Genomic DNA, 25,334 nt, shown 5'->3' with positions numbered 1-25,334 from the left:
TTATCAGGGCTAGTGTTAGATAAGCAAATGGTGTCAGAGCCTGCAGACTTGGCTAAAGAAACCCAAACATTTGTTTTTGGTTGAGTTACAGGTAAAGCTTCACTGCAAAGATAAAAACAAAAGGCTAAAAGTAACATACACCCGCGCAAATTATAATACAACTCCATTCTCTTCTTGAACAGTTTCTGGCAGACAGTTTTCTCTGGGTGATCCTGTGTAGATCACGTTTGCGTGCCTGTCTCTCGGCTTCCATTCGCAGCGTCGCTGGCTGCTGCGGAAGCGTCCACGGGCTTTGAGGGGTGGTACGGTTTCACGTTCTTTGCTGGAATCCACTTGAGTCCTGTATCTGTAGAAACACATGCAAACCCCTTCCCCAAGTAATAAGATCAAATGGTCCCTCTATTTTTCCTGATTCTAGATTTTTAATTAAAACTGGAGGGTGTTCCTTCAGTTTTGCTTTTTTGTTGTTCTTGAAATATCTGTAAATGGGAGGATCTGGCTCTTCTGCAGAGCTATTCAAAAAGTTATAAACATACAAAGCCTTATTCAACTTTCTTTGAGGTGTATCCTGGACTCCCACCCCCTTTTTGTTGATCTAAAATGCGTTTTAGAGTTTGATGTGTTCTTTCTACCATTCCCTTACCTGTAGGAGAATAGGGAATACCAAATGTATGGTGAACACCCCAGTCATTTAAAAATGTGGCCAATTCTTGTGAAGCATATGAAGGACCATTATCAGTTTTGATTTCTTGAGGGACACCTAATGAAGAAAATGCTTGTGAAAAATGCTGGCAAACATGCTTAGCTGTTTCTCCTGTATGTACAGACGCAAAAACTGCTTTTGAAAATGTATCAATAGAGACATGGATATTTTTAAATTTCCCAAAAGAAGAGTACTTTGTGACATCTGTTTGCCACTTTTGCAAACTTTCCAACCCCCTTGGGTTGGTTGCTCCCATAGAAGGGATAGGCTGAACAAGCTGGCAGTCAGAGCAAGCCCGTACAATGGCTTGTGCCTGCTCTAGGGAGATGTGAAAATCTCGTCTGAGTGCCTGTGCATTTCGGTGAAAAAAGGCATGACTCAATTTAGCTTGTTCAACAATGTTAGGTAAGGTAGCTGCAGGAAGCACAGAAGTGCAATCTTTAACGTCTCCTTCAGTTCCCTCTTCACACGCTGCTGATGCCAATGCATCAGCTCGTGCATTCCCTTCTGCCATAAATCCCGGGAGACCAGAGTGAGCTCTAATGTGAGCAACAAAGTAAGGATTAGTTCTGTGTAACAAAATTTGATAAAGACAGGTAAGCCAAAGACACAATGTGTCATTGCTAACATCTTTTAAAACAGACCCTTCAATTCTCTTAACAACATTAGCAACATATGCTGAATCAGTGACTAAGTTAAAGGGCTCAGGAAAGAGCTGAAATGTTCTTACAACTGCAGCTAATTCAACAATCTGAGGAGAACCCTCAACTTTTTGAACATCTTGCTCCCAAGATTTAGTGTTTTTATTCTGCCATGTAATCACTGCTTTGTGTGTTTGTCCTGACCCATCAGTGAAAAGAGTAACTGCATCTAAAATTTCTTCACTGATAAGGGGTTTGTCTTTGTAGCACAATTTAGCTTTGGTCAGTTTGTGTGCTGGGTAAGGAATGGAGCAAACACCTGGAAAATCTAACAAGGCATAGAGCAAATCTTCTGACTTTTGCATGGCCCAATCAAAATACGATTTAATCATAGGTAAATAGATTATTTCAAATTCGCAACCTGCTATAGAGAGAAGCCTTGCTCTGCCCTTAATGATAATTTGAGAAATCATCTCTAAAGATGTGAAGATTGTCTTTGGTGACCTGTAAGAAAGAAAAACCCATTCAATTATTAACAAAGGATCATTTTGAGAGGAATCCCATTGGAAAATGAGGCTATACTGTCTCAGCGTTTCTCCTAGAACTGCAAGGAAAAAAGGTTTACGTGGAATATAGCGATGAGCTTGTCTATTTTGCAGAACATCGGCAATGTTCTCCAAAGCTTTGCTAGTTTTAGGAGTAGGAGATCTGGGGGATGATTTTTTGGCTCCCTCAGTGGTTGTTGGTGCCAGTGGCGACCTGCGCAGCGATGAGATGCAGGTCCCGCTGCCTCTGAGGAGTCATCTTCTGGCTCTCGTCTTGGTCCTTTTCGACCGCCTTGGGTTCCTCGATCGCGGGCAGCACCCGGCGGGCCCCGCCCGAGCCGCGGCTGAAGTGGCCGGGCCGGACCCCGCAGGGCTGCCGGCTCCAGGGCACCTTGGGCATGCCGGCGCCGCTGCACAGGGATAGGTGCCGGGCCGTGGAGGATGCTCTTGTGTAAAACTGGTTCTTTAATTTCGCGAGGGGGGATGGGAACCCCCATTCTGGGACTGCTGGGCTGCTGTCCGGGCCCCGGTCACCCTCGTTTCAGGTGCCTAATCCGTGCGGCCGCTTTTTACTGAGTTCACCGAGAGGTTTCTTACTGCTAATAAGTCCGAGTTTGCCAACTAAAACGTGGGCGCCACTGTAAGAGCCTAAATGAGAGATGCAGGACTCCAGGTGGCTCTTCCAAAACGCAGTTTATTCCATGCAAGATGTTAGAGCAGTCCAGGGTCGTGGGCGACAGAGCCTGTGCCTAGAGCTGTCAGCTGCAGCTGCAGGCAGGCCTGGAGACCCTGAGTTTAGGTTACAAATTCATTATATACTTTTCTTTGCTGAACATCTTAATACAGTAGAACCAATCTATACCTTAACTTTTATCTATAGCCTATCATAACTAATACAATTACCATATTCATGTTAGTATTCTCCAATCACTAAATGTTAGTACATTACAGTTTAAGCTAGAAGTTGTTCTTCAGTTTTCTTGCAGTGGAAAATTCTGAGACCTTTTTTCTACTTGCAACATTTGCTGACTTGTTTGCCTGTGCTATCTTTCTGCTTGGTAAAAACATCTTCTTGTTTGAGGTGGGTTTATCCTTTGCTCTAAGTCATAAAAACCCCCTTCTAACTAACATACCCTTTGCCTCCTTGGTTATCCAGTAAGACTGGCTCAGCAATTCTTTTCTTCTATATCAAAACTTGCTTCCATCTCTATTCCTTCCTCAGCTTCTACATTCAAAAATCTTTCTGCTAAGCATACATATCTGTGAGACTTTCTTGTCAAACTTTCATCCTTCCCAACACCTGGTACTTGATTTCTTGATACAGCCTTTTAATTTCTAATTCCTGGAGTGAACCCTGCATTTCTCTGGTCCCTCAGCAGCCTGTCTCTGTGCCTATCCCAGGGCTAACCCAGACAAACAACCCTTCTCAGACCACAGCAGGGCTTGAGTGCCCCATGTTTGTACTTCCCTGTGCTGGAACTGCCTATGGGATCCAGCTAAACAAAGACATCTATTTTTATTTTCTTTCATTACTGACACAATTACTTTCTTTTTCATTTTTCCCCCAACTTAGGTTCCAGTTCTGCAGCCCAGGCTCCCCAGCAAGCACAGAGCCCAGGACCCCTCAGCCTCTCTGTGCAGTGACCAGCTGTGCCCTGGGCAGAGGCAGGGGCAGGACTGAGGATGCCTCTCTTCTCCAGGAAGAAGAAACCCAGCGACGACGCTCGCAAGCGCCTCGAGTACCAGATGTGCCTGGTAAGCACTGCCAGGGTCATTTCTGTCCTCTGTGCCTGGTCCTTGGCTACCAAATGTGCCTGGTCACACTGCCAGGGTCATTTCTGTCCTCTGTGCCTGGTCCTTGGCTACCAAATGTGCCTGGTCACACTGCCAGGGTCATTTCTGTCCTCTGTGCCTGGTCCTTGGCTACCAAATGTGCCTGGTCACACTGCCAGGGTCATTTGTGTTTGCCTGATCCTGGCTCCCTGTGGTTTGGTACATCCTTGCATGACCAGTAACCACGTTCCACGAGCAGTAATTGTGTTCCTGATCCCACTAAGGTAGCAGGTTTTCTTCCTAATGTACCTCAGGGAATTTCTTGGGGTAGAGAGAGCAGGGGCTGAGGGAGCTGGAAAGGGGCTCAGCCTGGAGAAAAGGAGGCTCAGGGGGGACCTTGTGGCTCTGCACAGCTCCTGACAGGAGGGGACAGCCAGGGGGATCAGGCTGTGCTCCCTGGGAACAGGGACAGGAGGAGAGGGAACGGCTCAGGCTGGGCCAGGGGAGGCTCAGGTTGGATATTGGGACTTTTTTTCTTGAAAAGCATTGTCAGACATTGCAACAGACTGCCCAGGACAGTGGTGGTGTCCCCATCCCTGGCAGTGACCCAGAGGTGTCTCGAAGTGGCTTTGGGGACATGGGTGAGTGGTGTCTGTCCAGGTCCATTGCTCTTAGCAGCAGCATTGCATGGACTTGATTTGAACATGGAAAATACTTTGGAACAGAACCACAGAATCCCGGACTGGTTTGGATGGAAGGGACCTAAAAGCACATCCAGTGTCACCCCTGCCATGGCAGGGACACCTTTCCCTGTCCCAGGCTGCTCCAAGCCCTGTCCAGCCTGGCCTTGGGCACTGCCAGGGATGGGCAGTCCACAAAGTCTCTGGGACTCTCTGGAATACAGCAAGAGGTGCTGTATTTCTGCGTGGTCTGATTCTCTGGATGTGTTTGTTCCCTCTCCAGGCAAAAGAAGCTGGTGCTGATGACACCCTTGACATATCCAGATGTGAGCTCTCAGAGGTATGTCCTCTCCAACTTCCAGTCTTCACTCACAGCTCTGATTCTCTGCTTCTTGGTACCAGCTGTCAGATTTATTCTCATGCCTGAGACAGAAATTTTTGCTGGTTCACCTTTTCCTCTATCTCTTGAGCTCTGGCGTTCAGCTGGGGGCTTCTTCCCTGTTTTTTTTTGGTGGGAGTTTGCCTGTCCTGTCTCATGCTTCAACACCATTTCTGTCGTGGAGTCCTTTAGAAGGGCAGAGTGGTTTCATACCCTCCACCAGTACCTTGTTTGACCCTAGTTGGGGACCTCATGGCTTAATTTTGCTGGTCCTGAGGGAACTGGTTTGCCAAAGGCTGAGTATTTCTAATCTTAGAGCTGTCTGCCACCCATGCTTGTTTGTCTGTGTAGGTGAAAATCCCAGCCCTGTTTCCAAGTTGCTGGGTAAGGATGGAAGTCTCACTCCCAGCTTGGCTTCTTTTATGACAACCAGCTAAAAGAGAAGCAATCTGTCTGCTGCTGTGTGGGCAGGCAGTGACAGAGTGCCAGGCACCCAGACACAGCTTTTCCTGCTGGCAGCCTCAGGCAGAAATCCATTTCCATCTCACTTTTAATTTTTATTCCTTGTCTCGTGCTTCCAAAATGTTGATCCTGAATACAGGATGCCCTTGCCAAGCAAAATGTGGAGATTGACACCATCCTGGAGAGGAGAGCTGCCTGCTGTGCAGTGTGAAATGGCTTTGCTGAGACTTTGGGATGTTTTGTTCCAAGCTCAGGAGCCAACAGCAGCTCTGTGTGGGTTTGCAGGCTGTGTGGGACAGCCTGGGTGTGGCAGGGTGGCAGACAGAGAATCCACCCATCCAGCTCCACTCAGGGCCACAGCTCATCTGGGATGCCTGGCAGCTCCTTTTGGACCATAAAACTGTCTTGCTGTTTCATTTTCATTGTTGTTTCAATAAATGGAGTGAGACATCAGTTTGGTTTTACAATTAACCATGGACAGGCTGCTGCTGGTTCTGTGCTGCAGGAAGGGTCACAGTGCCCAGCTGTGTCTGGCAGGAACTGAACTGGCATCTTCTTGGTGTGCCTGTCCCTCTCCTGGCACATCAGGGACACTGTGTCCTGCCAGCTCACCTCTCTCAGCACACTGCAGTGTGGTTGTGAGGTTGCCAAACCACAGAATGCATTTCTGTGATGAGAAAGCTGAACCTTTGCCTGAGCTCATCTGCACAATGAGTATTAAATCACACAAGGCTTGAACTCCTGCCTAAGCCTCAGCCTGTTCTGTGGCTGTTCTGTTGTGTCATGGGGAGCCACTGGAAGCTGTTGAAATGGAAGTTCCCTGGGAAGTACTGGGCCCAAATCAGAGGGCAGTGATTTTAAGCATCACTTTTATTTTTAGTCAAGCTGTTCACACTTTACAGGTGGACAGTGTAGAACTGCTTAAAAGAGAAGTCTGACATTACTATTTTTTATTGTTTTTAGGTTCCTTATGGGGCCTTTGCAACTTGCAAGGTCTTGCAAAAGAAGGTAATGTTGTAATCAGAAATTATTAAATGATTCTATTAATATGCTTAACTAGAGTTGTCATGTTTCATATGACTGTATGTGGTTGTTTTATGGTAGTCCAGAAGGAGTTTTCTTGTCAGGAATTTGTCCACCTGTGTGATACTACATAGAGAGCAGTTTGAGTCAGAATAATCCTTTGTTTTTTAAAGTTAACTTCTGCCAGGGAAGAGCAGGTGTTTGTTCCTGTCTTAGCCCATCTAAGGGTATTTCTCAAGTGAGGAACTGGGCTCTGGTTTAGATCTCATGTAAAATGTTTGACCTTCTCTGACAATCCATTTCCTACTGCAATGTTTTATATGATACTGAATAAGGTACTGAGCCTCCCCAGTTCAACCCCAACAAAATGCTTGTTCTGGTGTCTCTTGTGTTTATGTGACAATGGGGTTTTTCCTCCCCAGGTGCTGATTATTCATACCAATAATCTGACATCTTTAGTTCCAAAGTCCTGCAGCCTCCTGAGTCTCATAACTCTGAAGGTAATTGTGATTCTTAACAGTTCAACTGCAGCCTGTATTCCTTGGATTCAAGCTGCACTAAAACATACCAGCCCAAGTAAATCCCTTCTGGCTGGCTGGCTTTGCAGGGATCAGTACCAAGTGTGGCACCTGCCTTTTCTGGGTTCAGCTCCCAGGCTGGCAGTCACCGAGTGGTTTGTGTCACATCACCATCAGTCCCACACTCATTTATCCCCTTCAGAATCCCACAGTTTCCCCCTCAGCAGCCTCACTGTGGTGGTGGTCAGGCAGAGCTGGGTGTGTTGTGGGGTAGATCCATTTCTGCCCTGCTCTGGAGGGTCACAGGAGTGGGAAGGAAATGGTGATGGGTGTACAGGGCTGTATCACCCTCGTGCTGGGATTCCCCAGGAGGCAGAGTCATTTCAGCAGCTCCACATGGAGGGAGGGAGGTCTCCAGGTCTAGTCCCACCCTCTCCCTGCACTGCTGTTGGAGCAGTTCAGCTCACTGATCCTGCAGAAATTCCTTCTGCCAGCCTGCTTCCAAGGGGATGATTTATCCAGTTGGCTCCTCCAGTTTTGTGGGACAGCTTCCTCAGAGTCACTGCTCTCCCTTGTCTCTTGTTTGTTAGTGATGCCTGAATTTCCAAAAGACCTCTCAGAATTAAGTACCCATGTCCCCTGGAAAAATTGAGCTGTTTTTCAAAGTCCCATTGGAAGCAAAGTCATTTTCATTGTGAGATAATTCATAACTTTTGTTCCCAACCTTGTTTGGTGACATCATCTGCTTTTCCAGGTTCTGGATCTGCATGACAACCAGCTGGCATCACTTCCTGCTGATATTGGTCAGCTGACAGCTCTTCAGGTAAAAGATTTGCAGTTGCATTCCAGGTGTCTGCACAGGGCATGGGAAAAAAGGAGGAAAGGAGCAGGAGAAAGCAGGAAAAGCCAGGCTTGGTTATGTTCTCCAGCTTGGTGCAGCCCAAGTGGCTCCCATAGCCATGCAGATGCTCTGAGCAAGCAGAGTCCTGCTCATCTCCCCAAACATTCAGGTTTTGCTGTTCTCCCTGGGGTGGTTATGCTGAGAACCCAGAGCGGTGTCTAAGGGCACTCTCTGTTCAGGGTACAGTTCTAGGTGAGAGCTGGAGTTGGGGAGGGCTGCCCTGGACACTCCAATTCCCAGTTCCTGCATCTGGATCCAGCAGCAGATGTTGGTGGTGAGCAGAGTTTCTCACTGCCCTGGTAGCTTGGCATGCCCTTTATCCAGAGCTGGTGGAAAATACACTTTTTTTTAACCCTGAAAGTGCTATCTACAACCAATATCCAGTTGTTCTGAAAGTCCCAGCAGCACAGATGTGTAGAAGACATGAGACTTGGATGAATATTTAGAATATCTTTTCTGTTAATACCTTAGGTCCTAAACCTTGAAAGGAATCTTTTAAAAAGCCTTCCACAATCTATAGGAGACCTTGCACAGCTCCAGGTTCTCAATGTGAAAGGTATGGAATGGGATTGCTCTGGGCAAAGCACATTTATTTTCTGGTCATGTTGAGCTGCATTAGCAATTATTCCTTTCAGTCAAGACAAGCACATATGGTTTACACTCTGAATGCTGGGAAAGAACACAAGGAAGGTTTGAATTTAAATAGTTGGCAAGGCAGGAGAAATGATCTAAGCAGAAAATGTGTCAGCCCCAAGCCTCAGCCTCCATAAAGCAAGCAGAGCACTCCGCCAGATAAACTGAATTATATTTGGATCCCCCAAGACCCAGAGCTGGCTCCTGTGAGCCTGTGTATCCCCACAGGTTTTCACAGCCCAAGCACACCTCTTTTCCAGACTCCTGGACATTCTCCAGCTCTGCAGTGCCATAAATCTGGGAGAAAAAGGAGATTTAGTTACATGGAGCTGTTACTGAAACAGGGAAGGCAATGGAGGGTAAGGAGCTTGGAAGGGCAGCTCAGGTCATTGTCTGTCTGTCTGTCTGTCTGCAGCACCTGGGCTCTGAGCCCAGGGTGTGCCATCTCATACTTGGTCCCCTTCCTCCCATCCCTGGGACTTAGGCCAAGGGAAGAATGTTACAAATATTTTCCTGATAAAGAGCACAGATCCAGCCTGCAGCAGTGACCTCAGCTGAGAAGGAGATCTGGATCCCAAATTGCCCTTGGTGGGCAGTGCCATCCTTTGGGTCCTTGTGTGACCTGGCACAGCCCCATCCCTGTGGAAATGAGCTGTATGTGTGGTTATGGGGTGGTGTTGGAACAGATGAGCTTGCTAGCTCCTGGTTTGGAAGGTTGGAAAAGGAGACCTGGGGTGACCCCATCACTCTCTACAGCTCCTGAAAGGTGGCTGTGCTCAGCTGGGGCTGGGCTGTTTCTCCAGGCAGCACTGACAGAACCAGAGCACACAGCCTCAAGCTGCCCCAAGGGAAATTCAGGTTGGATGTTAGCAAAAAGTTTTTCACAGAAAGAGTGACAAAGTTCTGGACTGGCCTTGCCCAGGGAGGTGGTGCAGTCCCCATCCCTGGGTGTTTGTGGCACTGGGTGCCAGGGTTCAGTTGAGCTGTTGGGGCTGGGCTGGACTCGATGATCTTGAAGGTCTCTTCCCACCTTGTCATTCTGTGAATTCTGTGGTTCCATGGTTTCTGCCTTTGTGTCCTGCAGGGAACAAGCTGAGGGCGCTGCCCGGGAGCGTGAGCGGCCTGCGGAGCCTGCGGGCTCTGGACGTCAGTGGGAACGAGCTGCAGGAGCTGCCCCGGGGGCTGGCCCACGCCCGCAGCCTGCAGGTACCAGCCCTGGGCCAGCCCCTCCAGCTGCTTCCCTCAGCTGGGAAGAAATCCAGCCCACAAGGGGAATGATTTGTGTAGGGTCTGGGCAGGATGCGCTGCAGGGGATTGTAACAGGGCTGCTGACACTGTCCACAATGACTTTTACGTACTTGCTCTGGTCTTTTCTGATCATTTTTACCATTTAATCTGATAATTTTGCCATTTAATTCTGATAATTTTTTCATTTAATCATGACAAAAGTGATCCCCAGAGAGTGAACCCCTGGATTTTACCTGCCAGGGCTGTCTTTAAGAGCACAAATCATGCTTTTGTCACCCTGGCAGATCTCCAACTTGTTATCAGCTTTGATGTGTTTATGGCTCTCTGAAGTGCACATTCAGAATGGGAAAAGCAGCAAGATTGTTAGGGATATGTTGCCTTCTGGCTGCCAAACCTGTCAGTACTAAATGGTGCAAGTGTGAGGCAACAGGGCTGGCTCAGACACCAGCAGAAAGGTGTGAATAAATGCTCTCTTATCTCACACACAGCATTTTGCTTCACTTCTCATGAGGACAGCCTGAGCTGAGGCAGCTTTGCCCCTGTGCAAAGTGGTTCCTTTCTAGGCCTTCCTGCTCTGCCCTTCCCTTCACAAGGCAGCATTGGGTCCTTTGGTGGCCACAGCAGGACAAGACAAGTGGCTCTTCCCCTCATTCTTCATGGGACTCCTCTCCATGCCCTGGTATCACCCCCATTTCCACGCTCAGCTCCTGACATGGAACAGGGAATGTCTGTAGCTGAGAAGTGCTCTGACCTCTGGTACCTAAACATGAGGTGCCAGTGCCTGCATGAGGGGAATGTTCAGTGAATGGCCAGCTCAGAAACTTCCAAATAAGGGACAGTGGAGCCACCTCTGGAAGGTGCCAGACACCCAGCAGGGATTCAATGCAGCCTCACATTTATGTCAGGATTTAGGGTAATATGAATAAGATTTTGGGGAGCTGCAAGGACAACTGCAGCTGGACTCAGAATAACCTGGAGCTCTGTGTGCTCTGTTTTGGAGACGCTGACCCTGGATGCCTCTGCCATGACCTACCCACCCCCTGACATCTGCAGTGCAGGCACGGAGGCCATCCAACAGTTCCTCTGCAAAGGTAAGCCAGGAGCAGCTGGGCTGTGCCCAGAGATGACATTTCTGAAGGACAGACAGTGTGTGGGCCCTGCTTGGGGTGGTTGGTGGCCCTGCACACCTGGTTACCTGTCTTTGTTGGCAAACAGCACAAAGGAGTCCTTCCCTGAGCCCTGGCACACTGCAATGCAGAGTGGTTTGTTAAACATCAGAGTGGCTGGGTCAGGCTGTCTCAGTGGCCATGAGAGGTCAGTGCACCTCCTGTGCTTATTTGGATTTCCTCCTGTGGCAGGATTAGGCATTGTCCAGCTGTCACTGCCTTGGGACAAGGGGAGAGACTCAGGAGTCACTCAAGGTCCCTGCTGCCCTCATTTTCTCTGAGGAAGGACCTGGGCCCTGCAGGTTGTTTGGAGAATCAGGAAAACAGATGGAGAACTCAAACTCACAGATAATATACTGGGAGTTTGTGGACACTGTGTTTAATACAGACAGGGAGTTTTGGTGGAGGTTTTATGCAGGGAAAGTGCCTTGCCAGACATTGGGATATTCCCTGAAAAAACAGAACAGTCAGAACTGATTTTGGTCTGGGCAGTAACATCTGCAGCCCTGCAGAAGTCACCAGGCCTGCACCTGTGTGCAGGATGTGTTTCTGTCTGAGCAGATCCCTGTCCTGGTGGGGCTGGAGTGGCCCCACCTTCCTCCCAGAGCTCCTTGTCCATCCTGCCTCAGCTGGAGGAGCCCTGCCAGGCACTCCTTGGTGTGTGGGCAGAGGGGCACACTGGAAGCAGTCCCACACAGCAGCCAGCTCACAGCCGTGGTGCCAAGGAGATCTTTGAGCCTCAAATGTTCTTATTTTGTGTCTGGTGCCTTGCAGAGTGTGGAATTGCATACTACCCTCCCTCACAGTACCTGGTGCCCACGCTGGAGAGCGATGGAGGAGGAACTTCAGTGGATGGGGTGGACAGGACAGTGGAAAAGTACCTGGAGGAGGAGAGTGAGTGGCAGGTGAGGCTCCCCTGCACCAGGGGGTTTGGGGTTTGTCTCTGTGCTCCACCAAAGCATCTCACAGCACTTGGCTCATCATCCCTCGTCACCCTCCCCTCCATGAGTTGTGTCTTTTGAGATGGAGGGAGCAGCCAGGCACAGTGTGTGCAAGGCTGACTCATCTCCTTCCTCAGACACATCCCAAAGAACTGTCTCCATCCTTGAAAGCAGTGATGGAGCTGAGGGACAGGGGTGACAGGGGGACATGGAGTGTGCAGTGTGTTTTTGGGGGAACAGCAAACTGCAGAAGAGCCTTGTGTTTCCCAACCAAGTGCTAGACATGTTCAGCCCTACCTGGGAAAGGGGAGGCTGGGCCAATAATTGTGGTAGCTGTGCTGATTCCTGTGCTCTTTGGCAAGTGCAGAGTCAATGCCTTTGCCCCTGGAGAAGCCTGAGTGACTGGACTTGGGGCTTGTGTTCCTGTGCCTTTGGTTGATGTCTTCACTCACAGTTAGGGGAGGCTGTACTGTGCACTAATAATGTCTACAGAAAAGTACTTCTGGGAGTAAATTGCTGATATTACTTACTTTTCAGAACAAATTCTTGGATTATGAGAAGAGGAAGGTAAGGATCAACTCCTGCAACTGCTTTGTCTGCAGCATGGGTCTGCTTCTGGTTTTTGTTTTCCATCTTTTTATTTTGTTTCTCATTCCCCTTACCTGGCTGCACTTTTAGTTTGTTGTTTTTGTTTCCCTGGTCGCTGTCTCCTCCCCTGTGCAAGGCTCACTTTGAAATAGCCAGAAGTTCCTTGCAGTTCCCCCTTTGCCTTTGGCTCAAGCTGCTCAGAGCTGGCTGCTTCCTTCAGACAAGGGAGTCCTGTGCCATGTGGAGCTGAACCCACCCTGCATTTTGGGCTTCCCTGCACGTGTTTGTATTGGCTGATTTGGTATCAGTCAATGCCCAGAGAATTCAGCTCCATGACATGAAAGAGTTTGGAGATGGTTACAAAGAGAGCAGCAGCTTCTGGTTCCCACTTTTTGGGTTCCTGAGGAGAGAACATTCCCCTCCCCTAGACAAGCCTCCTCTTTGCCATTTAGCTTCCCTTCTTCTCTGCAAGGGTCTCCTGTCCCTTGCTTTACCTTTTTGCTAGAATATGTTCTTGCTGGGGAAGGAGATTCCTGTCTTTCATCTTTCTTCTGGTTCCTCTCAGGAAAGAAAAACGCAGGAGAAGCTGGAATTTGAGCGGCGCCTGAACGTGGGGCAGCGAGAGCAGGCCCTGCTGGTGCAGCAGCTCAACAGCCACAAGGATGGGATCCTGCAGACAGTGAGAGAGGTGGGTGTGCTGGGCAGGCCCTTCCAGGGCACCCACTGCCTTCCCCAAGCCCACCACCTTCTCCTGGTTTCGCTGCTCTGGACAGGAGCAGCAGAGGCTGGAGCAGGGTCTGTCGAAGCACCAGCGCTGTTTGGAGGAGGAGAGGCTGAAGCTGCTGCAGCAGCTGAAGGACACAGAGCAGGGCATTGCCAGCCGGATCCAGAAGCTGCTGGAGGACAACCAGAGGTGAGGTCCCAGGGGGTTTTGCTCTGATTTTTTTTTTAGTCATGTTGTTTTGAGCAATTCATTTCCCCCCTGAGTGTTTCGGACCTGGTCGGGATCAATGTCTGGAGCAGCTGCCATAGCTCCTGGACTGACAAAGACCCATTTAAAGCACATGGAGTTTGCATCTTATAAAAACTGTTTCACAGATGTGTAATGCTGGGATTTTGCAGTGCTATGGAAGAAATTTGAATTCTCGTGAAAGGTGCAAATTTGAAGTGTTAAGGTGGCCCTGCCTCTGTGTGCTGGATCTCCATGTGAGCTGGTGCTGATGGAAGGTGCCCAGCCTGCTGAAAGCTGCTCTGCTGTGCATGACAGCAAAGCTGTTTTCTCTCAGGCACATGGGGGGATTCTTGGGGTTGTCCTGTGCAGGGCCTGGAGCTGGGTGAACCTTTTGGGTCCCTTCCAAGTCAGGATTCTGTGACTCTGTAATTCTGCCCTCTTGGGGACCAGATGTTCCACTTAGCTTGATGAAAACCGTTTGTTTTATCTTTTTTTTTTAGGCAAAAACGAAGTTCAGACATTTTGAAGTCCTTGGAGAATGAGAGGTGAGCCTCTGTAACAAACTTGTCTGGAAAAGGGGTAAGAGGCTGGGAAGAGGGCTGGGAGCTTCCTTTCAGAGTCACAGTCTGAATACCCTAAGTCAGGTGAGGTTCATCTCATACCTGCAGCTGGCTCTGGTCACTGTTGGAGGCAAGACACTGGACTCAATGTGCCTGGTCTTACCCAGTCTGGCACACCCACTCACAGGGTGATTTTACCTCTTTTTCGTCCCTGAATGGGCCTAAATAATGAGTTTGGGAACAGAACTCTGTATTCAGTATCAAGGACCAACAGAGATCCTCCATCTGCTGGCAAGCAAGGCAGTTATGAAGGTGTTCCAGCAATGTATTCAGGCTGTAGGTGGGAAGCAAATCTGCCATTCAGCCAACACTCTGACACCAGAGTGACTGTCCCCAGCTCTGCCCTGCCTGTGAGCTGCCCCCTCCCTTCAGCCAGCTGTGCTGTGGCCCAGTGAACTGGGTGAACATCATCCAGTTGTTTGTCAGGCTGTTCCCCAGCCACACCAGCTCCTGACCTGGTAAATGGTGGGGGAAATGTGCTGGAACAAGGACAGGGGTGGTGGGGAGGGAGGCCAGGCTGCTCCCTGCAGTGACACTGCTCACTTGGGCCAGCTCTGTGGGGCTCATCCAGCCTCAGCAGAAAGGAGAGGCAGGGAAGGGTCTGACATTGTTTGGGGAGAGCATTTGCACGTTGTATTGATGTTCTGTCTCTCAGAAAAATCAACTTCCCTGTCTAAAGCCACTGTCTCCGTGGTGTTGAGCAAATGTTTCTCCCATAAAACTTACAGGTTCTTCACCAAAAAATCACCAAGGCTTTGGTGCCTCTGATAAGCCCAGCTTTCCTGAGCAGGGTGAACCTGCCCAGCCTTGAGACTCTGAGCTGGGTGGGTAGAGGAAAAGGAATCTTCTGAAGGAGTGGCTGAATTGTTGTTTGTTGGCAGAATCAGGATGGAGCAGCTGATGGCAATAACCCAGGAGGAGACGGAGCAGCTGCGCAGGAGGGAAGTGGCCTGTGAGTCCAGCCAGGTCTCTGGGGAGATGAGGTGAAGGGTCTGGGGCACCAGGAGCAGCTAAGGGGGCTCAGCCTGCAGAAGAAGAGGCTCTGGGGGGATTTTCTCACTCTCTACAACTCCCTGAAACAGGGGTGTATCCAAATGGGGGTCAGGCTCTGCTCCCAGGGAACAAGGGACAAGAGAAGAGGAAACAGCCTCAAGTCCCCCCAGGACTGGCAGAGCCCAACTCCTCTCTGCTCTGGGACAGGGACAGGAGCCAGGGCACGGCTGGGGCTGGGCCAGGGCAGCTCAGGCTGGAGCTCAGGGCAAGGCTCTTCCCCCAGAGGGTGCTGGCACTGCCCAGGCTCCCCAGGGAATGGGCACGGCCCCGAGGCTGCCAGAGCTCCAGGAGCCTTTGGCCAGCGCTGCCAGGGATGCCCAGGGTGGGGTTGGTGGGGGGTCTGGGCAGGGACAGGGGCTGGGCTGAGTGATGCTGGTGAGTTCCTTCCTACTTCCCAGGAGATTCTGTGATCTCAGGGTTGGTAGGCAGGGACTGGGCTTCTCTTAGCACTGAGGAGGTGCAGGCACAGGCAGAGTGGAGTTTGCTCAGCTCTTTTCCCAACAAAGAACTGAAGGTGGGTGGGTGTGCTCTGGAATCAGTGAAATGGGAAGAGCAAGAGCAATGAGAAAGGAGCCACTGCTGGTTGCAGCAGCAGTGGTGGGTGAGTCCTGCTCTGCACACCCAGGCCAGGCAGGCACTGACAGCCCCTTTGTGCCCTCTGTCCCCAGCTGCCATGCAGCAGATGCTTGCTGAGACCTACAAGAACAAGCTCCTGCAGGTGACCTCGGAGTCTCGCCGGCAGGACCTCGTCAGCCAGGCCTGCTCCAGGTGCTGGGGCTGCTGTGAAATCCCTTTCTTTCAGCAGTGTCATTCCCATAAGTATGCCAGGAACCCCTGGAGCTGCTGGAATGCAGCAGGACTGCTGTAACAGCATGGGAAAGTGCAAATTAAACTGTCAGACTCCCTTAAATGAACCACCTTCTAACAACCACAATTTGCATGTTAATCACACTTTGGGGGAACTGTCACTTTTCTGCACTGTTTATTTTACCTTATACATTCTGCTAAATATGCAGGATGGAGTTGGACCAGTTGTACTCCTGTTTTTTAAGGCACTTGAGTGCCAAACTGCAGCCCAGAGCTGCTCCCCTCACCTCCCAGGCTGCCTCAAGGGTGCTGTGTGTGCATAAGTAGTACACGAGTGTTGCTGAGCATCCTGGCTCACTGTTTACAACAAGATGAGAAATTTTAGTCTGGCAATTTCTGTCACTGACCCAAAACAGCCTTGTGAGCCTGTGACCTGCTCAGCAGGGCCACAGGAGCCTGTGGTGCAGGTTTGGGTGTAGGGAAGGAGGTGTTAAATTTGTGGCCTTCAGCTGTGCAGTGCCACTGCTTTTCCCCTGTTCAGTAAGAAATTCCTCCTCCTGCATTCCCCACTGTCTGCTTCTCCTGTGAGTCCCAGACCCAGCATTAACTCCATGGCACATCCATCTCCTTGCAGCCTGGCTGAGATGGATCAGAAGTTCCAGCAAATCCTGGCTTGGCAGCAGCTGGACCAGAACAAAGCTGTCAGTCAGATCTTGCAGCAGGTAGGCAAAGGAGCAAACTGGTCATGGGGGATGGAGGGAGGGCAGGATCCAGGGTCACAGGAGCAGCAGTGGCTGGGCTGCATGCAGAAGGGATTTTATTTAACATGCTAAACTTTGAAAATATCTGCTCTTCTGGCAAACTAACTTGGGTGGTTGAAAAAAAATTACTTTTTATCTAGACAGCAAATTTTCAGAAAAGGCAAGCACGGACCATGGGAAGCAAAACTGACACAATGATTAAGAGGGGATTTTGAGACAGAAGTCCTGTCTTTTGGCAGGTTTCCTGGTGGACTTGGGACAGGCATTTTCAAAGTTTGTTCTGAGAAGTGCTGGGCAGCTGTGTCCTGCAACACAGCCTGGCTACTCAGTGCTGCTGGAAAGGAGAGGTGGGGTCACACAGAGCATTGCAGATGAATGTTTGAATTAATAGATCTCTGTGAGTCTCCAGGGTGGGCTTTACCTGTTGGGCTCTCAGCTGTGTTTCAGGACATTGTTGCTCAGAGCAAGCACCACTCGGGGACTTGTACCTGAGTCCCTGCAAGGCTGCAGCTTCTGAGCCCATCAGCAACTGCAGCAACCACCTCACTAAGCAGGATTTTGCCTGTCCCTCAGACTGAGATGCAGAAAACTGCCTTTGAAGCTCTCCAGGTGAAGAAGGATCTTATGCACAGGCAGATCAGGAACCAGGTGAGTCAGCAACAGAGGAAAGAACACCCAGCTCCTGAGCTCATCCTGCTGTTTGGTGAGACCCTGGCAGGAAGAACAAAGTGCTGTGGACACAGAGCAGGGTGTGAGGACATGGAGAGCTCTGGGGCTGCTGAGAGCTCTGGGACAGGGAGTTAGACAGTGCTGGTTACACTCCAGCCTCCCAGCTATGAAGGAGGCAGTGTCAAAGCAGGTTTTAGATTCCTGGAGGTGATGGCATTGCCACTCCTTCAATCACCTGCACTGGCTCCGGGGGTGATCTGCAGTTGCACCTCTGATTTCCTTCAGGCTGTGTACTTGGCAGGGCTGCTGCTTCCACATGAGCCCACTGCATCTCCATCCAGCACATCAGAGCTGCACCTTAAACCATCAATTCACCTTTTCTTTCCCATTCCCAGCCTGCCTTTCTGAGCTCCATTCCACAGAAGGTGCAGTGATGTAGTTGGGAGGAAGGGCAAGAGCTGGTGGAGAAAGTAGTGGTGGATGATGCAGGATGATGGAAAAGTGGCAGGGGAGGATGGAGGATGATGGAAAAGTGGCAGGGGAGGATGGAGGATGATGGAAAAGTGGCAGGGGAGGATGGAGGATGATGGAAAAGTGGCAGGGGATGATGCAGGATGATGGAAAAGTGGCAGGGGAGGATGGAGGATGATGGAAAAGTGGCAGGGGATGATGCAGGAAGGTGGGAAGGCAGCAGTGGTGCATGCAGGAAGGAGGGTTGCTGTTTTCTGACACAGTGCTCCAGAATTTTCCCTCTCCTGATCTGCCACAGAAGAAAAGCCTCAGTTGAGGCTTTGGTGGATAAACTTGAGGGTTTGGATACTTTGAGAGCCCCAGTGACCAGTCTGTGCTGGAAGCCTGTGACCTGTCTGGCAGCTCCCCATCATTGCCTGACTTCACCATGAGGGCCCTGCATTTTGCTCCCTCTTGCTCTCTGAACAAAGGGAGCTTGTTCCTCGATGCCAAGGCTGGACCTTTCACCTTTGGGCCCCTCCCAGCCCGTGCTGCAGGGGCAGAGCCCTGGGGTCAGCAGGAGCAGCGTGGCCTGGGGACAGTTGGTGGCCTGGCAGAGGGGTGAGCTGGGCTCTCATCTTGGCTTTGCTGTGGGACCTTGGGCAACTCACTTCACCTCTCTGTGTCTCAGTTGCCCCACCTGAAAGAACTGAAAGTTCTGGGATTGCTGGAGCACCTGGAAACCAGGGCACTGTCCCAGGAGTCTGAGGTCTGAGCTGTGCTGCTGGGAGGGCCTTGGCTCTGCATTCCAGAGTGGCTCCAAAAGGTTTGGGTGCACAAACTGATTGCAGTGTGAGGTTCCAGACTTGAGCAGAAGGTGCTCAGAGTAGAGAGACAGTTGGAGTGGGGGAACACAGCTCCTCAGGTAAAAGAAGAGGGACCCTCAGCACACACATCAGCAAAGGGCACAAGCAGCTCCCCCCAACCTCTGGGTGCTCTGCAGTGCTGCCCTTCCCAGGCAGGCCTCATCCCAAAAGAGCATCAATTAAAGCCATTTTAAATGTCAGTAAAAAATGTTTCATCTTCTGTTTAGATTAAATTAATAGAAACAGAGTTATTGCAGCTGACACAGCTGGAGTTAAAGAGGCAAGAACTGGACACAGAGATGCTGCAGGTACGTGGGGCTCTGGGGCTGCCCCCCACCCTCCCTGCTCTGGGATTGCTCCACCTGCTTCCCTTGCTCCTGGCACTTTCCAGATGGTTTTATGCTTGGTCAGAAGTCCTTCTGCACAGGACACACCAACCCCTGTGTGTCCTGGGAATGTGGGACATCACTGCTGCTCCTAAACATCCCCAGGCATTCTCAGCAGAGAGCCAGAGGAGCCCTGATAGGGATGGGCAGTTCCAGGTGTGCTGGGTGGGGAAGGATTTTGCAATCCAGTTGTTTGCTGTCCCAAAAACACCTGCCTGCTGTGCATTGCATGTCCTCTTGCATTGTGTTGTGTTTTGGTTTTGACATCTTCAGCAATCACACATTGAGGAATGCCAGGTTTAGCTTCAGCAGCTTGGCTTTAAATTTTGTTTTGTGATGATTTGCATCAGTTGTTTTCTTCTGTGTGCCATGTGCCAGGTCAGGTCACCTGTTTAATCAGCCCAAAATCGGTGACAAACAGCCAGGGCAGTCACAGAGCAGTGGTGAGTGCTGGCTTCAGGCAGCAGTGCCTCCCAGCCCCGTCCTGGATCCTTCAGGTGTCAGGTTTGGGTTGTGCTGCCTGGACTCGCTCAGCTCCTCTGTGTCACTGTGTGCTCTTGGAGGGCAGAGGGTGGGGACCACCCACAGTTCATGCAGGGCAGGCCTGGTGTGACCTGGTGAGCATAGGAGCTGCAGGGCAGTGCAGGAAGCAGGGCTCTGCCCTGCAGCTTCTGCACCAGGAGCTGAGGAACGAGGCCTGAGTGCCTGGATCTGCCTGGATCCCCCTGCCCTTGGTGCTGTGCCCCCCAGAGGGTCCCTGCTGGGGCTGGAGCAGCTCCTCCTGTCATGTGCTGTCCCTCTCCCTCTGGAGGTGCTGATGCTTCCTGCCTCTGTCAGGGCAAGGCAGCTCTGGTCACCTGGAGGTGGGGCTGGCTGGGAGGGGCAGCTGTTCCTGTGCAGGGTCCAGTGCTGATCCCAGGCTGGACAGGCCTTGCAGCCCCCTGGGACAGTGGAAGGTGTCCCTGCCCGTGGTGAGGGGTGGGACAAGATGGGTTTTAAGGTCCCTTCCAACCAAACTAGTCTGTGATTCTGTGATCAATGAAGGTTTTCCCAAGACAAGAATCCTTGTCCCTCTGTCCATGGGCATCTGAAGCCCTTGTGGCTGGTGACCACTGGCCTCTGCTCAGGTCTGGGTGAGCTGGGACCAAAGCTGCAGACATGGCACACGATGGGACATTCCTGAGCCACTTAACTCTCCACTGCCAAGGAGTGGCTGCAGGGACACCTGGCCTTGCCCTGGTGTGCTTGGGATGAGACCCCAGTGAAAGGAAGCATCCCAAAGGCAAGGGGATCTCACCTGTCCTGCTTACCTGCAGGATTTCAGACCTGCCTTCAGGTGGTCTTTTCTCAGTTGGACAGGGCTTGTGGAAGGTGTCCCTGCCCATGGCAGGGGCAGCACTGGATGGGCTTTAAGGTCCTTCCAGCCCAAACCAGTCTAAGAGTCCATGATTCTAAGGAGGGGTACCATGAATATTTTGGCTGAGCTCTGCAGTGAGGAGGAGCTGCTGCAGGCAGGGTGGGCTGTGCAGGGCTGAGGGGGCAGGGTCAGCTGGTTCTGCTCTGGTGCTAGGAGAGGATCCGTGCTGTGGGGCACAGGGATTGCACAGCGTGGGGACTGGTGTGGTCTGGCAGGGGCTTTGCTGGCAGCAGAGGTGGCAGCAGTGTGGGCTGTGGCTGCCAGAGCTCTCCTGTTGCAGGAGATGGTCACGGAGCAGCGCCGGGCACTCAGCTGCCTCCTGCAGCAGCTGCTCAAGGAGAAGAAGCAAAGGGAGGAAGAACTGCAACAAATCCTGGTAATGGAGCCCCTCATGAAGTGCTGTGGGTGAGGAAGCATTTGGGTTGGCTGCAGGGAGAGTCCATGGCTCAGTGTGGGAGTGAAGGGGAGCACAGCAGGGCTGTGTCCAGGTCCAGAAGCCAATTTAGCCTCAGGAAATGCTAATGTAAACCTGGGGGGCACAGCAGCACTGCCTGGTGCAGCATGGGCACCATCATCACCCCCAGTGACCCTGCGGGGCAGGGAGTGGTCAGCAGGATGAACACAAGGGATGGGAGTTGTGGCCTTGCAACCCTGAAGATCTCCAGGCTCTCCTGAGCCTCAGGAGACCAAGCCACAAGGCCTGGGGCAAAGGAGCATGGAGCTGCACAGCCCTGTGTGGGGCCAGCCTGCAGGAACCAGAAATCCTGTGTGACAGTTTCACAGTGCTCTGGCTGGGCCCTGCACTGCCCAGGCTGGGGGTTCCCTCCTGCACACCCATCCCTGATCCCCCCTGGCCATTTCCCCTCGGGCTGCTAAATTAATGAGTTTGTTTTTCAGCTGGAAATGGAGGCAAAGAGTGAAACCAAGCAGGAGAACTACTGGCTGATCCAGTACCAGCGCCTGCTGAACCAGAAGCCCCTCTCCCTGAAACTCCAGGTGCTGCTGCTGCTCCTGCTCCCACTGTGGCTCTGCTTTGCTCTGGGGGGAGCGAGGACAGTCCCCTGAGCTGAGGCTGGCAGCAGGTCACAGACCCCTCACTCAGATCCAGTGCTGCCCGTGGTGCTCTGAGCTCCCTCATTCCTGCCTGGGGATGGAGCTGCCGGGTCCCTCTGGAGCCAACACCTCAGCTGTTCCCAGCAGGAGCTGCTGTCCCAGCCCCAGTCTGCTGGTCAGGAACAGAGAACTCTTGAGTACCTTCCAGGCAGGGCTTCTCATTCCAGCTGAGCACCCAAAGGGCTCTGCTTGGCTCCCCAAATTCCCCTTCAAACACGACTGAGTGCAGGAGCTCCTGTCCATTCCTGCCCCTAATGGCCTGAGCTTTGTGCTGGTGAAATCCTCTCAGGGTGGGCACAAGGAGACAGATCTGAGCTCTGCTTGTGCTGCAGATTGGCTTGAGCTGGCGAAGCAGGGGCTGCTGCAGACATGGATTGGCAGAGGCATTGTTTCCTGTGTGAGGGGAGCTCCCTGGGGCTGCAGCTCCCATCCCTGCTCTGGGACAGGGCCAGGAGCCAGGGCACGGCTGGGGCTGGGCCAGGGCAGCTCAGGCTGGAGCTCAGGGCAAGGCTCTTCCCCCAGAGGGTGCTGGCACTGCCCAGGCTCCCCAGGGAATGGGCACGGCCCCGAGGCTGCCAGAGCTCCAGGAGCCTTTGGCCAGCGCTGCCAGGGATGCCCAGGGTGGGGTTGCTGGGAGGTCTGGGCAGGGACAGGGCTGGGCTGGATGATCCTGGTGGGTCCCTCCCAGCTCAGGATATTCAATGATTCCCAAACCTCAACATTTTGAACTGTGCCCATAAAACACCTGGGGTAGAGCTGCTCCAGCTGTTGGGCTTCCAGGCCTTCGTGTGTTTGGGATGTGGCACAGCTGGAGCAGGGCAGGCCAGGGATGAGCACAGCCCCAGCCCTGCTGCCTGGCCTCAGGGGCACAGTCTGGGAGCTCATTCCATGTTTTGCAGGAGAAGGGTTTGGAGCAGCAGCTGGTGACCCTGCTGCTGGAGCTCTCTGCTGAGCAGTACCTGCCGCTCTTCGCTCACCACCGAATATCCCTGGAAACGCTCGGCACCATGAGTGCCAGTGACCTGGAGAAGGTACAGCACAGCCACAGTGTGGGACAGCACCAGCAGGGATTGTCCCTGTCCCTGCTCAGAATCCAGCTGTGCCTGGCAGGTCTGGCTGGTGCTCTGCTGGGTCACCTCCCCACAAGGAGAGGTGCCTCTGCTGCTCTGTCTGTCCCTGTGGGCCAGTGGCTCTTCCAGAGACCTGCAGGGAGAGCTGCAGCCTGGCTCCATCTTCCAACATCCTCCACATGCTCTCTGTAGTAGAAATAGCACCAAGAAATTCCTGGTGCCTGGCAGAGGGGCTTTCCTTGGCATGGCCATGTCTTGCCAGCAATGCCCAGGAGGAGTTTTCAGTGTCCCCTTGGGGACATCAGCCTGCTGTCCCTCTGGGGCAAACACCCTCCTCTTGCCCCACAGCTCGGCGTGACAGAGGCTGGTCTGCAGCGTGCCATCCTCAGGCGGGCTCAGGAGATCCTGGCTGTGGCCACGACCATCCCAGGTACCTCCCATTCTTTTCTGCCACATTTCACACTCTCAGCGGGTACCTGAGTGTGGAGCAGGGAGCTCTGTGAGGCAGACTCCTCCTGCGGGTGTGTGAGGAGGGCAGGCAGGGCTGCGGGGCGATGGGCAGCGCTCAGGGGACTCAGCTGGCTGTGCTTGCAGAGCTGCGGGGGGCAGAGGACAGCGAGCTCCCTGCGGGCCCGGAGCCCAGCGCTCCCCTGGAGGAGCCCCCGGCCCCCACGGCCCCCGAGCTGCAGTGGGACGAGAAGAAGTCGGAGTGCGTTGTGTGCATGGAGCAGGAGGTGAGAGCCTCACCGCCCGGGCTGTGCGGGCAGGGAGCGCGGGATGCAGCTCTGCCCGGGCCTGGCAATGCCCCGCTGCTCATCCCGCTCCGGGCACAGCCGGGCTGGGCATCGCAGCGGGGCTGGGGGAGAGGAGAGCAGGGCAGGGACGGGCAGGGCTCCGTGCGGGGATGGGGAGCGGCTCGCTGAGCTCCCCTACAGGCCGTGGGCAGCGCTCACGGGGCTGCTCTGCCCAGCTCAGCTCAGATCAGCTCAGCTCTGCCCAGCTCAGCCCCCCGTGTCCCGCCCCGCGTCCCATCGCGCTCCTGCTCGGCACAGCCCAGGCACACCCAGGGGGGACGGAGATCGGTCGGGGTGCGGGGCTCTGCCCGCACGCTGAGACCCGCGGGCGATCCCCAGCTCCCCCGTGCCGGGAGCGGGGTTCAGGGGCAGCAGCACTCTCCGTGCCTCCTCTTTGTCTCTCCCCCAGCCCCAGATGATTTTCCTGCCCTGTGGCCACGTCTGCTGCTGCCGGGGCTGCTGCGAGCGGCTGCACTCGTGTCCCCTGTGCCGCCAGGACATCGCCCAGCGCGTCCGCATCTTCCAGAGCGCCTAGACCGGCCCGGCCCCGCTCCGGGGCTGGCCCCGCTCCGCTCCCGTGAACAGCCCCGGCAGCACGGCCAGCGCTGCCCTCCCCGCTGCTGTGCCCGGCATCCTCCCAGCTCCCCGGTGCCTTCTCAGCCCCGGCGGGGCTCCTGGAATGAATCCCCTCTGCCGCCCGCCCGCCCTGCGTCCCCTGCCTGGGTGACAAACCGGGCGCAGCTGTGGCTCCTCCTCTCTGGCAGAGGTGTTTGCTGTCAGAACGGCCCCTGGGGGCTCGCAGGGACACGGGGAATGCTTCCAGCAGTGCTGCCCGGAGCGCGGGGTGGAATTTCCCGTGGGATTATTCGGTTCATCATGTGCTGACACTGCCGTGCACCTCTGTCATGCCAAAGGTCTGGGGCTTCTGCTCTGGAGCCCCACAGGAGCGTGTCTGGGTCTGCAGCCTCAGGCAGGCAGAGCCAGGAGCTCCCCAGCCCCCGGTTCCTGCTCCTGCCAGGGGAGAGAGCAGCACCCGCGGGACTGGAGGGACCTGCCCTGGCCAGAGGAGCCCAGTGGGTCCCTTACCCACAGATCAGGTAGGGAGCACAAAGTGCTGCTGCCACTGGACAGCACTGGGGCAGGGCTGGGGCTGTGCCCAGCTCAGGACCACGGTGCCTCTGCCCTGGGGTGTGGGGCCCGCTCCATTTTCATTGATCAGTAACAATTCCTGTCTGTCCCTCGGCTCTTGACCCTGAAATACAAAAATGCTGCCACGAGCCCGGTCCCACCACAGCCTTCCCCAGGAGCAGCCATTAAACTGCAGCTGGTTTCTGCTGGGCGTGTTTGCTGCCTCTTCCTCTCTGCAGGGGCGAGGGCTGGAGCAGGGACAGGGCCACCCCTGTCCCATGTCCATGTCACATGCCCGGCTGTCCCAGTGTCACCTCCTCCTTCTCCTCTTCACATCAGAGAAGAATTTGAGGCTCTGGGCCCTCACCCAGGGTGTTGCTCATTGTGGAGCTGCCCCAGGGATGTCCAGGCAGGGGAGACCTTGGACCCTACGCTTGGGTTGCCTCACATGAGCTGCCCCATGCAGAACATCCCTGTGGGACACGTGTGTGGCCTCGTGGAGGTGGCCCGTGCCCAGTGCCACCAGTGTCCTGGGACGTGCCACAGCACCAGGGCCGGTGCCTTGGGAACACCCTGGGGATGTTTTTCCAGCCTCTGTTTTCACGTTTTGCTGCTGCTGCCCATCAGAGCAGGCAGTCCTATGGGCAGGGGCAAGGGGCTGCACCAGGAGCGGCTGGTGCTGGGGTTAGAGGAGGGGAGCCCTGGGGAGGTGCCCGAATGAGGGCAGGAAGGGTCGTGGAGCACCCTCACTCCGCCCTGCTCCCTCTCCCTCGGCATTCCCTGGGGTCGGGGAGGAGGAGGGAGCCACAAGCCCTGACCTGAGGGAGGAGCAGGGACAGTGCATCCAGATCTCCAAGAAACCCCCCCTGCGCTCCCTTCCCCGGGGCACTCGGGGATCACACGGGGACCCCACGGGTCCGGCCGGAGAGCGAGGAGAGCCCCGAGGGCTGCCCCGACACCCGGCCGATGCTGCAACCCCCCTTCCATCCCCTGTGCCCCCCATCCCACCGCCCCTCCATCCCGGTGACCGCCGGGCCGGGCCGGGGG

General features: G+C 53.5%; 2 protein-coding genes across 6 annotated transcripts in view; one reads left to right on the top strand and one right to left on the bottom strand.

Moving 5' to 3' along the window:
- Positions 1–23,995, bottom strand: part of RPL12 (ribosomal protein L12) — a 31,490-nt gene extending 7,495 nt beyond the window's left edge. Inside the window, exon 1 of the mRNA XM_064393736.1 lies at positions 23,991–23,995. The gene's annotated coding sequence lies outside the window, so the exon portion shown is untranslated. The remainder of the gene's footprint in view (positions 1–23,990) is intronic.
- LRSAM1 (leucine rich repeat and sterile alpha motif containing 1) overlaps positions 1–24,494 on the top strand; it is a 29,776-nt gene extending 5,282 nt beyond the window's left edge. For 2 of the 5 annotated variants that reach the window (XM_064393726.1, XM_064393725.1), the window contains exons 2-25: positions 3,463–3,644; positions 4,626–4,682; positions 6,147–6,191; positions 6,629–6,706; positions 7,479–7,547; positions 8,097–8,181; positions 9,343–9,464; positions 10,507–10,597; positions 11,447–11,577; positions 12,151–12,180; positions 12,767–12,889; positions 12,975–13,114; positions 13,654–13,698; positions 14,655–14,725; positions 15,495–15,594; positions 16,268–16,355; positions 16,968–17,042; positions 18,607–18,687; positions 20,463–20,558; positions 21,080–21,178; positions 22,195–22,326; positions 22,714–22,795; positions 22,960–23,099; positions 23,569–24,494. In XM_064393726.1, the coding sequence (XP_064249796.1) occupies positions 3,573–3,644; positions 4,626–4,682; positions 6,147–6,191; positions 6,629–6,706; positions 7,479–7,547; positions 8,097–8,181; positions 9,343–9,464; positions 10,507–10,597; positions 11,447–11,577; positions 12,151–12,180; positions 12,767–12,889; positions 12,975–13,114; positions 13,654–13,698; positions 14,655–14,725; positions 15,495–15,594; positions 16,268–16,355; positions 16,968–17,042; positions 18,607–18,687; positions 20,463–20,558; positions 21,080–21,178; positions 22,195–22,326; positions 22,714–22,795; positions 22,960–23,099; positions 23,569–23,694 (2,178 nt within the window). In that variant the 5' untranslated portion in view covers positions 3,463–3,572 and the 3' untranslated portion in view covers positions 23,695–24,494. Of the gene's footprint in view, positions 1–3,462; positions 3,645–4,625; positions 4,683–6,146; positions 6,192–6,628; positions 6,707–7,478; positions 7,548–8,096; positions 8,182–8,518; positions 8,618–9,342; positions 9,465–10,506; positions 10,598–11,446; positions 11,578–12,150; positions 12,181–12,766; positions 12,890–12,974; positions 13,115–13,653; positions 13,699–14,654; positions 14,726–15,494; positions 15,595–16,267; positions 16,356–16,967; positions 17,043–18,606; positions 18,688–20,462; positions 20,559–21,079; positions 21,179–22,194; positions 22,327–22,713; positions 22,796–22,959; positions 23,100–23,568 lie in introns of those variants that run through there. The other 3 variants (XM_064393727.1, XM_064393728.1, XM_064393729.1) reach the window with 3 other exon arrangements.
- The last annotated feature ends 840 nt before the right edge of the window (positions 24,495–25,334 follow it).

This window comes from Passer domesticus, chromosome 18 (genome assembly GCF_036417665.1).
Source record: "Passer domesticus isolate bPasDom1 chromosome 18, bPasDom1.hap1, whole genome shotgun sequence".
In the NCBI taxonomy this organism is placed as follows: Eukaryota; Metazoa; Chordata; class Aves; order Passeriformes; family Passeridae; genus Passer; species Passer domesticus.
Note: the sequence above shows the minus strand (reverse complement) of the source record. Positions and strands in the feature narration are given on the sequence as shown.